At 33.8% G+C, this 18,335-nt stretch overlaps 1 protein-coding gene across 3 annotated transcripts in view; it reads left to right on the top strand.

The window, feature by feature from the left end:
- The first annotated feature begins 281 nt into the window (after positions 1 to 281).
- LOC143256523 (beta-scruin-like) overlaps positions 282 to 18,335 on the top strand; it is a 138,248-nt gene continuing 120,194 nt past the window's right edge. The window contains exons 1-2 of one of the 3 annotated variants that reach the window (XM_076513875.1): positions 282 to 370; positions 2,602 to 2,831. In XM_076513875.1, coding sequence (XP_076369990.1) covers positions 2,617 to 2,831 — 215 coding nt within the window. In that variant the 5' untranslated portion in view covers positions 282 to 370; positions 2,602 to 2,616. Of the gene's footprint in view, positions 371 to 487; positions 1,163 to 2,601; positions 2,832 to 18,335 lie in introns of those variants that run through there. The other 2 variants (XM_076513885.1, XM_076513868.1) reach the window with 2 other exon arrangements.

The following is an 18,335-nucleotide window of genomic DNA, read 5'->3' as shown; positions in this document are numbered from 1 at the left end:
GTATTTCCTTGCAATTCATATTATGAACCACTTTCTTTCGTAGTTCACTATATTAATACACCAAGAGTTTGTATAGCTGAAGTTAAATGCTAAAAGAATGAAATTTTAGTTAAAAGGGTGTCATGACCATTGCTTTCTGAATTATTCAGAAAAATTGCATTGAAAGATATCTATCAGATGTTAAGTGACAGTTATTTAATCATTATAAATTAGGAGCGTTAAAATTATATAATGTTATGGAGAGTAGAAAAGTGCCTTAGCCTGTGTTACGGGGGTAGGTGTCATGAACAGTTTTATACAGCTTGCTGTAAAGCAGTAGGAGTCAACAAAAATCATTTTGAAAGAATATTGTGTCTTTAGAAATATAGTGGTAAGTTTCGTTTTACCACAACCTACTAGATGGCGATAGCTTGTGTTGATTGAATAATTTATTTTTCTTGTTAAAGACGACATATAATCATTGTTTAATATACATAGATATTTGCACATGAAAGGTATAGGTTTAAAGCAAAGAGTCTTTGTTAACTAGTGAATTATGGGTGTTACCATCCATGTTACAAATTTTACTTGGGGTGAGGTGTCAAAAAAGGAAAATGTGTTACATGGTATTTGAATGACCCTTTATTGCAGTTTACTTATAATGAGATTGATGGCACGAAAATGATTTTAAAATTCTTCGTTTCTCTGCTATTAAATATAGCTTCACAATAGGAAATATTTTTAGGATATTTGGTGATATCTTTCAATTGTAATTGGTTGTTATGGCTATGAGGTATTTTAGTTTATCTGAAACCTGCTAATACTTATTCAGTCTATGATGTCTGGAAAAGAATAACTGGATAGTTTGATTACTTGTAAATAGCAGTGCATTATACACCACTGTTGTTGCAACATAACTAACTGAAGGTAGTTTGAGACAGCTATTGAAATAATTTGCTTCCATCCTGGAAACAGTATTTTTATAAAGTACTAGCATACATGATAAAACGTAATGGCGATACATGTATGAATGAATACATGCGTGTGGAAGTTTGTATACCGAAGAGCTGAAATATACCGTAAAAGTTCTGTTGGTGACTAAGCAGACGATGGAAGGTTTGGAATCGATTGATAGGTATGAGCTAACAGAGACGTTCATGAGATAGCCACTAAACATGAAAAGGTAATATAGCAATAGTTGAATGAGTAAGTGAAGTAATAATTAGGAGTTCTAAATAGCCTGACTAATGTAGATACTTACAGTCGTCAAACAGTTAGTTCTCAAGCCATAAATCCTTGTTTTGTCGTTTTTGTGTACAGTACTTATTAATTTTAGTGGAGTTCAAATAGGGATTTGTAGCTTCAGAAAATGATGCAGACAGTGTTTCGGGCCTTGTTTATGTTTTCTAAGTTGTTGACTTGGAAATATTATTTTTGCATTTTGATTCAACTTGTTTCTATAATTGTTGGTGATCACTATCAATATAAACAACAGTGATATACTTAACATAAGAAGCCTGTTATTAACAACATTTGCACCTCTTACCTTAACACCAAGTATTTAAAAATAGCTTTATCAAATAGTGTTATATGCAGTCATAATAAACATTGAATTTCTTCTCACAATTTCAGGTAACTATAGAATCACTACCATCGTCTGAGTAGGGAAATCTACAATGATGGTGATCATTCAGTGTTAAACACTTGCTGAAATATAGTTGCAGAAATCCACGAAGAGACAACAAACACGAATAATGATGAACAAAAACAACCTGAGTAATAATATGCAACAGTAAAAGTGAGAACCTTTCACCGAGCAGTTACCAATTAATGAATGAATTATACTTTTTAACTAAAATGCACACTAGGGGAGCACTGGATTTTTTGATGGCGAAAAGTAAAAAATTTAGAAAATTTTGCAGCATGACAAAATTAAATTTAAGACTACTCTCTGTTTTTTTGCAAAATTCCTGTGTGATTACACACTACAATAGATGTCACTTGCAGTAATTTAATTTTTTGTGGACTACTCTTTTTACCAACGAATAGTGGGATTGGCTGTCACATTATAACGCCCCCACGGCTAAAAGGGCGAGCATGTTTGGTGCGACGGGGATGCGAACCCGCGACCCTCGGATTACGAGTCGCACGCCTTAACCCACCTGGCCATGCCGGGCCTTATTGCACCAAATGTATGTGTAGATAGTGCATGAAAATTGCCCTGAAAGGGGCCTGAGTAAATGCAGGTTACTATGGCCCTCGTGTACAAATGTATAAATACACTTAACATTTGCAAAACTAATCTTTAAAGTAAGGAGGAAGAGGTCAGCGAAACCTGACCCTCCTGGGTATATAAACATCAATACCCAAATACCTATAAGAGAGAGAGAGACAATCATGTTGCCAGCTTTCACATAAGAATGCTTGTAGAATCCTTATTTTTAACCTTTTGGGAATTGTTGTCTAGTCTATAATGGTAATTCTGTTGCGTAGTTTTCTTTAAACTGCAAACCAGATGGAATGGTAAGTTATTCTTATTGCTTTTTTGTATTGTATTAACTGATTTTTTGTTACCTTGGCAATCATACATTTCAGTTTGTTCTGATTTTATTGATCTTACAGTTTTCAGAGTATAAAATGAATGAAACAAAAAAAATGAGAAGTGTTGAGGAAAGTGAACAGAAGACTTGGATAGCAACTAGCACAAGGACTGAAATGAGTTCAGAAACAACTGAGTATACATCTGCTTATGAAAGTACATCTGAAATGGAAGAAACCTTCGTGGCATTTAGCAGAATTGATCCCAGCCTAGGTGTCATTAAAGATATGCCAAACATTGATACAAAACACATGTAAGTTGATGTTGTTATAGTAATGTATTTTGAACACTTCCTATGTTGAAATTTATTACATCAATATATACTGAGTTTTGATTTTGCATTTAATATTGTTTTTCTGTGTTGAAATATATGCAATTACAAGCTATTCTATAAGTGAAAGAGTTAAAGTGCTGAAGTATTATGGTATACAAGTATCACATACCTCATTCTCTTTTAGTATATATTTCCATACCTTTTTTTTATATATTTATAACACACCAAATCTGCTCAAGGTCATGTGGCAATTCAGTCCAAGAATTTACTTTCTATATAAGGGTTCAGTTTAGGAAGCTATATGCTATTTTATTAGGTAATTTTATTATAGTATTGTTCTATGGTTGCTAGTAGAGCCAATATACTTTTAAATACTTGGTATTCAGTTTTCTAATTTGGCTGCTACAGAGACAACATGAAATATGAGAGCAGTTTTGACATATTTAGCCAGTTATGACTATAGCTTAAAAGAATTGAGGTTCACTAGTGAAGTCTTGTACATGTTTCATATGGAAATTTCCTCCAGTCTTTCAATACAAGTATTTTGTTGTTGTTTTTTTTACTGAAGTGTATTTTAATTTTTCGTTTAAATACAGACTTTCCTTCACTTACTTTTACTGAAAATATAATTTAACCATTAAAACATTAGTAGTACTTTGTTAGTCTGATCACCTATTTATCCGTCTCCTCTTTCTCACAAAGTAGAATGTTTATTTTTAATTTACCCACAAGTATTCTCTTTTTTCTTTTATAACTTGTAACAACTCACTATATCTGATCTTCCACATATAAATCCATAAATCTCTTTCAGTTACAGAGATAATTAATATTACAACTTATCTCTTTCTCCACAAGTGTTGATGCTATCAGCCAAGGTATAGTTATTACAGTAGTTGTTAATAATGTAAAATATTAATTTTTTCAAACAAATTTCTAACTTGTGTTCCTTGTGAAATACTAATCTATTACCAACCTTCTGGTGGAATGGTTACCATATTACTTCAAGTGTGATATTCCATTCATGAAGATAAGTGCTGTTGTCACATACAAACATGAAAATTGTATTTGAACGATGATATTGACATCATTCAAACATAAGTGGAAGTTTCATATTTTTCCAAGAGGAATAAATGTCTGTATTAATATCAGCTTCACAGTTATATGTGCTACAACCAGCAGAAAGTATCATCGTGAAATAAATTGCCACCACCTTTTGGGGGTTTGACAAAGATTTAGATCATCTCTTTAAAAGTTTACTTAGGTTGTCATAAGGACTTTCTGGATGCAGGATCAAATGAGGTGGGATTTTATGCCTTTTGTAGATGGTCTGGCCCAAGATGCCATAGAATACTTGTAATCTGATCAACTGTGCATTTGGGAAGTTGTGGCAGAGCTGTACCATTACTCTGAACTGGTAGAGAATTGAGTCTTCTACTGGGTGGAAGTTAAGCTTTTTAAACCTGGTTCCCACCAAGTGTCTTGGTGGATATATAGCACCTACATAGCAAAATGTACCCCACCATGATGGCAGCTGGCAGGAAAATATTTTAATTGATAAGTTTGGGAGGTACCTAATAATGTGTCTTGGTTATTAAAAATATTATGCTTGTAGTTGTGTTAGCAACAATAAGTTTTGAAGTGGTCATTCCATCTAAATTATGGGTGCAGAAGAAACTTGCAGTGAGAGCTGCAGTGACTCTGCCAGAGGCTCAACTCCTGAGTATTTGCTGCCATCATGTTACAGGAGTCTGAAAGAAATGGTGCCATTCTTTTGTATGCCAAACTCAGAAAATTAGAGTGGAAGAGATATAGTGCTTTGCAAAAGTATTTACCCTTTACCATATTTTGTTGCTGACTGAGCTTGCAATCACAAAACTTGATAGTGATTTAACTTGACTTCAGAATAAATGCATTTGTTTTAGCCACAATTCACATTGTGATATGACAAACTAACTATTGAGACCAAGGAGCTTTCCAAACAAGTCAAAGAAAGTGATATATAAGCACAATACCTTAGAAGGTTACAAGAAAATTTCAAAGTTACAAATTATCTCTTTGAGTATTGTGAAGTCCATCATTAACAAGTGGAATGTGCTTCATGCCATCAAGTCAATACCCATATCAGGCCACCCTTCCTAACTAAGCAGCTTGGTAAACAGGAAGGTGGTTAGGGATACTACTGTGAAGCCAACAGTGACTTTGAAAGATCTGCAAAGTTCCATTATGAGGTGAGAGTCAGTGTTCATATACTGGCAGTATCCTAGTCATTACACAGAGCTGGCCTTTGTGAGTGAGTGGCGAGAAAAAAGCCAATACTGGAAAAGAATCACCTTAAAACTCATATAAAGTTTGTGACAAAGCATGTAAATGATACTGTATATGGCAGAAGGTTTTGTTGGAAATAAAAAAGAAATTGAGCTTTTTAGTGTAACTTTAAAGCATTGCATCTGGTGCAACCACATTATCCCAACTGTCAAGCATGCTGGTGGCAGCATCATATTATGGAACTGGGAAGCTTGTCAGGTCTGAGGGGAATATTGATGTTGCAAAGTACAGGCAAATTTGGGCCTAGAGAGAAAACCTGCTTGAGTCACTCAAGAATCTAAAACTGGCTTCAGCAATCACATTTAAACAGGACAATGATGTGAAGCACAAGGCCAAAGCCACACTGGAGTCAATGTCCTGGCATACTCCAGTCAGAGTCCCGACTTGAATCCAATAAAAAATTTGAAATTGTCAGATTTGAACTATGTGCTAGAAAGGATGGGTAAAAGTTACACCATTCCATTGTGCAAAGCTGGTAGAGACCATGTAAATAAGATTCACAGCTGCCAAAGGTGCTTCCACCACATACTGACTTACAAGACTGAATACTTGTGCAATCAGCAAACTTCAATTTATATATTTTCTTTGCAGGTTTTGTTGACATGCAACATATTTCAGACATAACAGTGTTAAGTTTGATCATTAAAGTTTTGAACAAAAACAAGTTCATTAAAAAAGTTGTTTACATTATTTGTATTCAATTAAAATGTGACATTTTCCATAAGGTGAGAATGCTTTTGGAAGGCACTATATTCTAAACATCTCCTTTTAAGTGGTCTCAGTGATACTATTGAAGAGATGCCTTGACAAATCGAGAGTAAAAAGATTTACTTCCTACAATTGTGGGCAGTTTGACGGTTGGTGTAGGTATTCTTTCCCTGTGTGTATGAAGGGTAAAACATGTCAAAATGTAGAAGAATAAACTTAAACAAGCTAAGAACAGACAAGAACTGTAAATGATGTTAAGTTTGCTAGTTTAAACTAGTCAGTTTTGAATCATTGGTGTAAGGAGAGAACACTTATCTATCTGCTCTTTATGTTAAAGCTGATTTCAAATATATATAGCTTGGTTTATGACAAAGTAATTTTTAATTCACTGAGGAGCTGCTAGAACTACATAACATTGTGATGTATTAGAAAATGCCTTGTAAACAGCTACTGGTTTCAGTAAGTATAGAATTTTCTCTCGCAAATGATTGGTGTGTCATCATTGGAGAAGCTTAATATCATAATGCTGTCATTAAATGCGTGAGAGTATTATCACAAGTCTTGGCTTTGGTATTGGCTTGTTGAATTTAAATGCCTTAAAGAATTTTTGTGCAAATACAGCCTCTTTACCAGTGAACTAAAGAAATAGTGGATTGCATAAGTTTTTTATGTGTGTCTGTATGTATATAAACACACACACACATATTTAAAAGATGAACCTTCTGGTTTTGTTATCTTGACCTTTCTTCTTGCTACTGGTAGGATGAACTAAACAGAACAGAGTCAAGGTTGTTTTGAGCACTTGAAAAGATTATTATCACCTTTTTGTCATTCATGCCAATCAGACTGTAATGTGCCTGCTACTTCTGACTAGGTGATAAAGTAATACACAAATGGTGCTTGTGCCATTATATGAATACAGTCTGAGGTTGCACCATGAACATGTTAATAAGTAGGAACTTTATATTGCTGATGATCCTTTGATCTGTAGTTGAGGTATCATCATAAATATGCTAGTTATTATTTAAAAACTAAGCAAGAGATAGATTCAGGGTGATGTAGAATTTTTTAAGAATCTACAATAGTAAATGTAAGTCAAGCATACTATCAGCTAAGTAAGTGTTAACATCTACAAAACTGTATGAGTAAAGAAAGAATTGCTTTAAGTTCTAGTATTCTCCATGCACTTTTACTACTGCAACAGAATGGCATTATATTGTATTTACTGCTGGAGTAGGTTATGTATTATCATTGTAATTGATGAACTTTAAGGAATGGTTGTAAATTAGATCACAATGTTCTAGAAGAACAATTTTATTGTAAAACTCTCCATGGACTGGCTGCAAAATGCTTGTAGACTGAATGTTGCAGTGAAACCTAAATATTCATATGTGATGATAATGCAAATAAGGATTCCACTGATGAATGTATACCATACACAGTGGAGAAGTTATGAGAGAAGCAATTATAGAACTCAATCTTAACTTGGGCATTATATGTCATCCAGTGAGTTAAAGCATGACTGCTACAGCTCAGTAAATTTGATATGGAAGCATATTCTCTCAAGCAGTTATTTGATTAACACTCCTACGAAAAGTGGGGCCCAATAGGCCCCAGAGCAACTTGAAAGGTTATTAATATTAGGCTAATAATTTTGTATTTAAATGAAATTACCATTTAAATCCATTAATGAATGGATTAACGAGATTCCCACTGCCCCTATCTACTATCTAGCGAAACCACAGCCAGAGGAACGGGCTTGGAGAAATCAGGACTAGAAACGTCTTTTTGTAGGAGTGTTAATTCACATATACAAGAGGGTGTGCTGTACTGTCAGCTTACCTGCTATACAGCTAGTGGTTCTAATGGTTCAAGATCTGAGATTTTATGGATGCACATGGAATCAAAGATTATCAGGGAGTGTCTCATACTATAGCCAGCCTAGAGTGATGGGTATATTGATGGTAATTTAGCTGAGATATACAGTAATTGTGCAAAACACTACAATGGCTGTGTGACTAAGAGAGAGAATCATTCACATTTAAAAACATTCCCATCAGCAAATTACAGGAATATTTTTGCAAAGAAGAATCTAGAATTTGTTGATTTTTCCATTTCAGAAAATGTCTCTGAATATAGACAGACTACTGCTTGAAACTTATCACAGTAATCATTATGTCATGGAAGTAATAAATAACTAAATAAGCTAAAATACTATGCACTGGTTAATACATTAGTTTAAATAATCATTGACATATTAACTGACTAGTGGATAACTTCATAACAACAGAAAAGATTCATACGAATAAAGGAGCAAGCTTCAACAATCAGCTGTTGCAAATAGGTAATAAGTGTGGTGAAAACTTTAATTTATTGTCTTCAATGTGATGATTTGGCTGAATAGATTACATAGGCTTGCAATGGATTTATTGTCTCAAACTTTTTACATGTTCTACAGTAATTCCTGTACTCTGAAATGATATCCAGTTTTTTTCCATCATATACAGATTTTTCACAAAGCATCATATGTACTTTTACATTTGTTTATCGTTTTACTGACAAGCACTGTAAACCAGTTGTGATGTGAGAGTCTTACTGATCATTCTAAAACCCACAAGAAGTGCACCACTAAGTCTGTGAACAATTAACAGACTGCAGGACATGTTATTTCTTGATAGTAGTTTTTTGTGTGTGCACTTTGACATTTTTTTTTCTTTTCAATATTATTATGATAATATTTTGATAAATAGAGAACCTAGAATGTTATAGTTGACTAGCTTTTCAAAATAATTGGTATTGCTAGCACACCATTGATACAATTCATAAGGTTGTTTTGGAAAATAACTAACATGTGTAGAAGTTTACTGTAGATCTCTTTTTTACTTTTGATTTTCGTGATAATATGTACAATCTTTGCTATAAGTCTTTGTATGGAAAATTGTTCTACAAAAGCCCATAAAACAGAGAGAGAATTTGTATTCCGTAATCATATTGTGATATTTGATTATACCATTAGTCCATGAGAAGGATGGTTAGAATTTTGAATTTGTTGCACAATTCCACCCTGGGGATTTTATTTCCAAGATCTCATCTGAAAGAGTATTTCTCCAGAGTAAAACAAGAGGTAATCCTCAATAGCTGTGGCTGTAATTAATCTCAAATCAGTGAAGAGTTTGAGTCATAAGCTAATAGTTTGTACTTGGGGGAAAAAAAAACACACTGAGCTATTCTTTGAACAATTATGCCAAGTTCAGTAAAATGTTTTCACTGTAACTTTTTTAACATTGTTTTTACTCATCAAAATAGGTACTGTCATTTTGCAAAAATGCTCAAGATTTAACTATTTGTTAACTGTAGACACATACAGTGAGTTGGGATGAGGTATATAGGTATACATGTGCAGTGATATAAATAGATGAGACTATCACATGATTAACCCAGTGTGATATTTGTGCAGACACTTACTTCATTATCCTCTCTCTAAAAGTTGGAGGGGATAGGATGTGCATTTGGGTTCTCTGAATGTGTATGTCTGCATGTATATCTCTAAAAATAATGGATCTTTATTAAACAAAAAATTCACACAATATGAGGAGCATTCATGGCAGAATTTAGATAATGATCCCTATCTGTATTTTGGATCACTCTGAAGGATTGGTAAATATTGGAGATAATCTTATCTTATATTTTTGGTTTTTATGAGTAACTTTGTCAAAAGTAATCAGACTTTGATAAAAGTTTATTGACATTCCAACAATATGACATTATGTTCTGTCAAAAGTGATGTGAATCAGCAGGTCCTTCTGTATCCAGTCAGTCATCAGCTACTCATCCTTTATTTTTAATCATTAATAAGTGTGATAAGTGGCTTCTTGTTAATGTTAAGAGATAAAAACTTTTCCCAGTGCTTTGGGGATTTTTGACTTGCTTGATTGATTTTCAACTTCACTTGACCAGATGATGCCTTGGCAATATGTTCAAGCTTCTTTACGGGGAGATCATGATATTGGTCTCCATTAAAATTCATGTAAGTTGTCTGGCCTGAATACTGAATGATGATGTCTAATATGTGCCCAGCTAGCTTACCAAATGTGTCTGGTATCCTCTTGAGAGTTTGAATGACACCTATATCATTAACTGTATATGCTATAACACTTGTTGCATACATAGCCTGGGCAGCTTTGGTCTCCATTAATTGTACCAATGTTGCCTTTTCTATCTTTTTGAGACCACCTAATGCTGGTCAGTGGCCATAAGATTTCACTAAGCACATAGCACTGTAATTTCTTTATGTTCTTCTGTCTTGACTGTGAAATTACCAAAAGTCTTGCAACCAAATTACAGTTATCATTTAGTATGATGTGATTTGCTTGCCATCAATCTTTATACTACATTTCTGAAGGGCTTAAGTTTCATCTTAGAAATTGAATTTATTGAAGAAATTCTCTGTTTGGCAGCCCAGCCTTCTGTCAATAAATTCAAAATGTTTGAATTTTTCTTTTTTTTTTATCAACCATCAAAAGCTCTTCATGAACAACTGTGCCTGATGGTAGAGAAACACCATTTTCAGATGCACCATATGGGTTCACCCAGTCATATATTTCATCTTTAACTAGTTGGACATCTGTCTTCTTCCTTCATTTGTGGTGATGTTGTCTCTGTGTTCATGGTCACACATGTTGATTCCAGCCAAGATACAACAATTATCAGTGATGGAAGCATATGTGTGAACTATTGTGATCCGTCTGTCTACAACAATTTCTTTCAGATTGAAACCACCTATCCTGCCTTTAGTCTTGGTATTCCTATTGATAGTTTATTCAATAGTTTGGTTAACAGCCGCTTGAGTGAAACTCTGTTGGGTGTTTCTTTGTACTGCAAACTTGCCATGTTTGAGCACATCATAAGCTTTATGGTGGGTTTGCTTCAGTTGCATCATCTGAATCTAGTAGCATGGAGCATAACATGCATAACTTGTGCAATCATATGCAAAATGCCATGGAATCATGTCTTACACACAAGCAGGATGGAGGTCCCAGTTACTCTCTCAGTTTATAAATTGCAGTAGTAACATATGTTCTAGAATGTCTTTATGTATTCATTGGACTTTCGTTCAGTGAGGCATGTTCTTGTACTTTTACAAACAAGCTTAGAAAAGATGGATCTTGAAGGAGTCTGTTGATGTTCTCAGAGTTCGATTTCTCATGGATCTTGTCAACAGTTCTGTCAATGCTACTAGTGTCTTTTCCTCTCTCCAGATCATCCTTCCACTTGTGAAAGGACTACAGCATAAATACAAAAAAACTTCCATTCTAATCTTCAGCCATAAAACATAACATGAATGAATGATTTATCCCTTGAACTAATGGTATATCAAAAACAAGTAACATCTATTTTAATTTCAAGTAAAAACCTAGTGATAAATACATTAACTGTCACATGAGCATGAAAGTCATATTTTTTTCAAAGGAAATAAATCATATCTTATTGATCTACATAGCCTGGTTGTAATGCCTTCCTTCCAGCACACCAGTAACTGAACCAGTGCCAGTGATTCCATCCTCAACAAGTACATCTGCTAGTCCTACTTCACCAGATTTCTTTTGTAAGATGGAGATGAAAGTGCATAAGATGTGGAAAGCATCTGTATGAAGAACTACCTGACAAAAGGCATTTGAGTTGGTCTGACATAGCTGTCTCTAGCTCTTCAATTGCATTGTACAATAGGCCATGACCAGAACAGCTAAGATTTGGACAAGCTCAGCAAAACCTGTTGGAGTCATGATGGTTAGAGGAAGTGACAGATAGTTTGGTGTTTTTATAAAGCTGTCTGTTGTGCAGTGAATAATGGCTCGGGCAGTTAATAGCATTTATCAATTAACCTATGGTGGAACAATTTTTCTAACTCCATCATTTAAGTCACTGTGCTATCCATTTCCACCAATGATTCATGTTAGTATATTATACATTGTACTTAGAATCTGGTACCATTACTTCAGTTTTTTTCACTGTACACTTCACCTGCTGATGAGGACTATCATTTCTACAAATGATCCATGCTTTAGTATATTGTACAAAGGATAGGGTACCATTACTTCAGGGTTTTTTTTATGTCCACAAAGCCTATGGGAGGACCTGTCTCACAGTTTTCACTTTATGTTGAATACATTTTTGCACAATGATACACATAGGAGTCAGCTGATGATGAGATACTAGTATCCATATTTCACCAGAACCCCAGTTTGTTTGTTGTTGTTGTTTTTTTCAGAAAATTTGCTTTCTTTTCGTTTTTGGCTAAGTATTGCATCATGTGTGGTGATATTTTACTTCATTAGCAATGAGGCCTTGGTTATGGATTAACAACCTGTCATTCTTGATTGCTTTTATTGTGGCTTGATGGATGGCATTGAGTGTAAGTGTGAAACACTGGGCCTTCTTTCTTGATTACTTTTTCATTTTAACACTTACTTTTCTCAAGGAGGAGTAGATGCGAACAAGATTTACTTCAAAGAGAGATTTATATCCATTGCTTCACAAACAGAAATTTATGTTGACCAAACAACAGTAAATATATATTTTTTTAAATGACATGTGCAAGTTTTAAGGAATGAAGAACAAAGCTTAATACAATGTGTTGTGTATGGATGTCAAAAGTAGTCCTTCACTGGATGTACAAATGATATCTAGAGGATATAGTCCACTGTGTTCAAGAGAATGACCAGTTACTTGGGTAATGCATACTGCTTTGGGTAAAAGCAGTTTGTTGAAAACTGTTGCCTTTAAATAGCCCAGAACATAATCAAATAGTCAGTCTTTTCATATACTTGATCTTCCTATGAAATGGTCTCATATCAGATCTTGTGAAAAGAGTTTGAAAGAAGAATCAGTAAAACCCATGATCCAGTGTGTTTAAAACATCAGCGCATTTATTCATACTGTGCTTGTATTTCATTAAGAAAAAATGTTTATATTGTGTTTCACTTTGTGTTCATTATGTATTTTCATTTAAAATTCATCTACTCAGGTTTTATGCATGAGTTGGATTCTTTACAACAGGTGATTGTGATTGTTGGTGATAAATGTCAACAATAGAAGCAAACAGCACAAAGTCCACCTGTTATAAAATAATATATCAAAACACATCAAATGGATATGCAAATATCTATTACATTTTACATAATTGTGTCTTTTTTTGTCAAAGTCCACACATGTTGTTTCATTTAATTTAGAACACACTTTGACAAAATGAATTATTTTTCCTGTTCTGTTATTACAATACAGTCTTTGATAATTTTAACTTTCAAAAATTACTGCTATACTCATTATTGCTAAACTTACAGCCATTGATGTTATATTTATTTATATTGAACTACATTTTGGATGAATATTTATAGCTTAACAGAGGCCGAAAATATTTCACAAACGAATGTATATTATAATGTGATAATACTCAATTAAAACAAGAGCAAAACTCAGATGATCCTACTAACATGATGCAACAATATAATCAACAAATCATGACAATTTTGCTACACAACTTATGATTTTAGAACAGTTACACAAACGAAATCTACCATAAACTATTGGTCCAAAAAATAACTAAATTTAGTACTTGTGCTATACTTTAACCATTTAAATTATAACACTTGTGTCAAACTCAAACAGTTGTATATATTCAACAATAAGCCCCTTTTCAAGAAAAATATTTATACTGTTATTTTATACAATATACAAAGTGTTTTCAGTGCATGCACAAAATCTACTTGTACAGTATGCATCAACATTTGCAGTCCCCTTGATAGCTTGAATGTAGAATTGGTAATTCTGATCATACAACTCTCATCTTATGTCAACAAAGTCTAACACAAAATAACGAAATGTCAGATTGTCTAATGGTCACACCTGCTGTCCTCACTCAGTTGAACAACTCTTTAGCTGTGCAGCTTAGTATGTCATCTGTATAATGCTTGGTGTTAGTGGTTTTATACAACATCATCCTCATCATAAAGTTGAATGTTCCTACAGAGTTGACTAACTTACTGAACTAGAGACATTTGTCTAGTGTAACAAAGGCAGTCTTCATTTTATATTCTGTTTCCATTGGGATCTGCTAATAACTATTATTGATGTCAATCTTGGTAAGAAATTTGGCCCCATATAATTTCTCTGTGAGAACCTCTGAGTTAATATTTGGTTTGGAGTAGAATTTTATCATAAGATTCAGCTTCCACAAATCTACACATAGGTGGTTTGAACTGTCCATCTTCTTCACAATTACCACTAGTGAATAATATACTGAATTTGACAACTAAATGATTCTGCCATCTAACATTATCTCGACTTCTTCATTTATAAGGTTTCTCATCACATGAGGCAGCTAGTAGGTCTTCGTCTTTAGTGAATCCAAGATTGTGGTCTTGATCTTGTGCTGCATACTGTCAATATATGTCTGCTTGCCAATCAGTTCTTTACTGATTTTGATGTCTTTACACATCTAATCATCACCCAGCAGTTTTAAATCTAACAGGTCTTCATCTTCTTTTATAAAATCACTATCTTCTTGTTATGTATCTAATGACAGCTGTATCTACAGTGTCTATCTGTACCCATTATGTATTGTTTCCTCTCAGAATACTTTTTAAAAAGATTATTGTGGTAGATCTGAGTCCACCCATTCATTTTTCCCTTATAGTCCATTATGTTGACCACTTCTTACACTTCAAAAGGTCCTTTATGCTGTGTGATGAATGTTGTTGTTGTTGTTGTCTGTAGGTAAGAGAATCAAGACTTTCTGTTTGACTTTCTGATATTAATCCTTGGCCTTCTTGTCAGAAAGTACTTCTTACTTTCTTTTTTTCTTACAGTCTTCTTCAGTTGGTTTTTGACTTATAACACATACTAGTATGTGTTCCTGACTTCTTTCTCTTCTTCTCCTATTCACAGCTCCTCTAGTATTTGCATTGGACCTCAAACTGTTCTCTCATACAGTAACTTGACAGGTGAAAGTCCTGTGCTTGTTTGTGGGTCTTCTTGGTAAGCAAGTAATACTATCAGTCACATGACCTATCTTGGCGCATATATATATCATGTTCATTAAAATTCCATTAACTCTCTCACAAAGTCCATTATATCTAAGGTTGTACAGGACAGTAAAGATCTGCCTTGTGCTGATAAGTCTGCACACGTCTTGTATCACTTCTGAAGTAAACTGGGTCTCTCTGCAGAACACTTTTAGGAAAGCTTCTGCTAATCTTTCTGTCTCTGTTTTTGGTAATGATATTCTTTCTGGGTAGTTTGTTACATAATAAAATATTGTTAGCACATACTGGTTGCCTTTATCAGATGAAGGTGCTAGTAATTCAATCAAGACCAAAACTACTCTGCTAAGTGGCTCTTCTATGAGAAGTATCTCACCCAATGGCAGCTTGATTGTCTTCCCTCCAGGTATTGTTTTTTGGCAGATGTCACACGATAAGCATAACTTCAGTAATGCCTGCAGTTATTCTCCCCTGGCAAATGAAAATTGTTGGTGATTCTGTTTGTCATCGTCTTTGTTCCCATGCCATTTTTATTGCTTTTAGGTGTCCTCTCTGAATTGACTAATGAGTCACCTTCATCACTTGAGTCTGTTATTCTGTGGGAACTATGCTCTGTTTAACTTTCCCAGAAGAACTGCTTTGATAAATCTGATACTACACTCCTAACTGATCCTCAATTCTATAAGTCCCTTTCTCATTTATCTTGTGCTCAGCTTTCTCATGGACATTGTCTTAAAGTTTTTGCAGTGAAGGATCATTCTTTTGTGCTTCCTTGAACTCATAAGTAGACCTACTTTTTGGGTGTCTCCTTTTGAGACTTCCAGGGGCTTGATGACTTACTTGCTTTTCTTTTCTTGAGCTCTTTTTGTGACTGTAAATGCCTCATCAGTTTCCTTTCTGTCTGGTTTCTCCAAACTTCTACTGCCAGATATATTACCTATCACCAGCTCATAGATGGCCACATAGTATGAAGTGTCCACCTTTGTTTGTGATATGGGAAACTTTTTTACTGTTCTATCAATTAGCACACACAGATGTACTTGCCTATCATCTGATTATCAGATACTAGACTGGTTCTTACTTCTACACTGCTGAAAATAGTGTCTCATACAACTTTTACTTCCTTGTCCCTGACATAGCCTTCATCTACAACTATGTTGCAGTTTGCATCTCTCATTGTTTGTCTCATGCTTCAATCACTATTGGCACTTTTCACCTGTTTGCTAACTTGAGCTGACAACTCACCATTAATGATGAATTATTGTGGTGAATCTGACAAGTTGTCTCTATTCTGTTTCTTTTGACAGCAGCATCCAAGGTGAAAGTTACTATTTTCTTGATTCTTTCCAGAACCATCTTTATAGGTAACTCCAGCTGCTTTATGTTGAGATTTTTGCTCTGATTTCCACTCACTTGCAATGTCTCACATTTTATAACGAGCATAACATCTCTTCCCCCTTTTGTCTGTTGACAAAGTAATAACTGTAGATGTGCCACACCCTGTAATACAGTTTTTATATTTTCAGGTTCTACTTTTCTGACCTTCTGATGAAAGCTTTCCTTAGTAAATCCATGGTATTTCAGAAAGTACACTTTTGAATTATATTTTCTGTGGCATCTTCTTATGTCATGCCTATGTTCACTTGTATGCCTTTTTCTGTGAGAAAGGGGCTGAGACAATATACTATATACAAATGTTCATTACACAGTTGGATCCAGAGCTGTAAATAATTGCATCTTTTTCATTAAAGTCTATACAGTCCAGTTCATTTACTTTAGAACACAATTTGACAAGACAAATTATTCTTCCTGCTCTGTTATAACAATACAGTCTGTTATAATATCACTTCAAAAATTGCCACTCTTAACTGCTACACTCACAATCATGGAGTCTAGATCAATTTAACTAAATATCCAACCACATTTTAGACACTGTTTTTATAGTCTGAGACAGAGGCATTGAACATTCCACATGATACTAGATATTGCAATACAATAATTTTCAATTAAAACAATGAGAAAAACTCTGAAAAATCTAGTAACTGTTCAATAATACAGTGAATGAACTACACACAATATGATTTGAAAATATTTACATATACAAACCTGCAGTAAACTATCATTTCTAAAAATAAAACAATACTCAATTAAAACAGTGACAAAAACTTGGAAGTATCTAGTAACATGATGCAATAATACAGTTGAACTATCCAATGTATGATTTGAAAACATTTATATGTACACACCTGCAATAAACTATCACTTCCAAAAATACCTAATGTTAACACTCTCATTATACTCAAATCATATAAATCATAACATTTACATTAAACTTACAGTCATGTATATGTAACAATTACTTCATAATCAATATTTTGATTTCCAGTTATCAGACAGACCTATCCAATGTAGTTCTAGAGTGAATAGTTAAGAGGAAAAGTTTGTTTTTTATGACTGCAGGATATTGTTAATATACTTTTCATTTTGTCAAAAAATTTCAAGTGTGTTGTGTTGTTTGCTTTTATTTTGGACCAGTAGTATATATCTAATGATGCCAACACGTTATGATGAATAGTCACGTTAAATTAAAGTTTAGTGATAAAATGACATTTTGTTGTAATATTCTGCTATTGTGTTTAAAATTGTTTTTAATAACTTAAACCTTTATATGTATATGGTATTTGTGTGCCTTTCATTGATTTTTCATTTTCTTCTGCCAGTCTGATAAAATACTGTATGGAGTGTTGTTTCTCAAAAATATCTGAGAAGCAAATATTAAGCCTGCAGGGAAAATGGTACTAAGTCAATATTGACATGTTATGAACACTTCAGTGGAAGGTTATTTTTTGTATGCATATGGTGTTGTAGAAGTCTGATGAAACTGCTGCAGCAGAAAACTAGAAAACTTTTGTTTTGTTTTAGGTATTATATGTACAAACCTTTTACATTTGGTTGTATGTTTATGATTTTGAGAAAACATTGGTATGCAATTGGAATGTAGGTTTTCACCAGTTACCACCCTGTGTTGAATCCTAATTTACTGATATCTTACAAAACAGGTGTAACAGTTTGGATCTCATTTATTTAGTCTGTTCAGTATCCATTTACAACCAAAGATTGCTATCTTATTGAGAATTAGCTGAATTGCATTGGGTGTTTTAATCATTCAATATTAATTCATTTTATACCTAGAAATGCTCATTTTAGTTTACTTTTATTTAAATGTGGAGTTTGTTCCTTTGCTTTTTATTATAAATATAATTTATCTATTAATTCTAACTTTTAAACTAAACAGTCTTTCAGTAGTCTGACCAGCCTTTCGTCAGTCTTTGTTTTATAGATTTTAGTGAAGAGTTTATTTTACTTCAGCTACATAAGGGGAGGGGACAAAAATTCACCAAGAGCACATTTA

Source organism: Tachypleus tridentatus, chromosome 1 (assembly GCF_004210375.1).
Source record: "Tachypleus tridentatus isolate NWPU-2018 chromosome 1, ASM421037v1, whole genome shotgun sequence".
NCBI classification, from domain to species: Eukaryota; Metazoa; Arthropoda; class Merostomata; order Xiphosura; family Limulidae; genus Tachypleus; species Tachypleus tridentatus.
The sequence above is the reverse complement of the archived record's forward strand: the minus strand, read 5'-3'. Positions and strand labels throughout refer to the sequence as shown.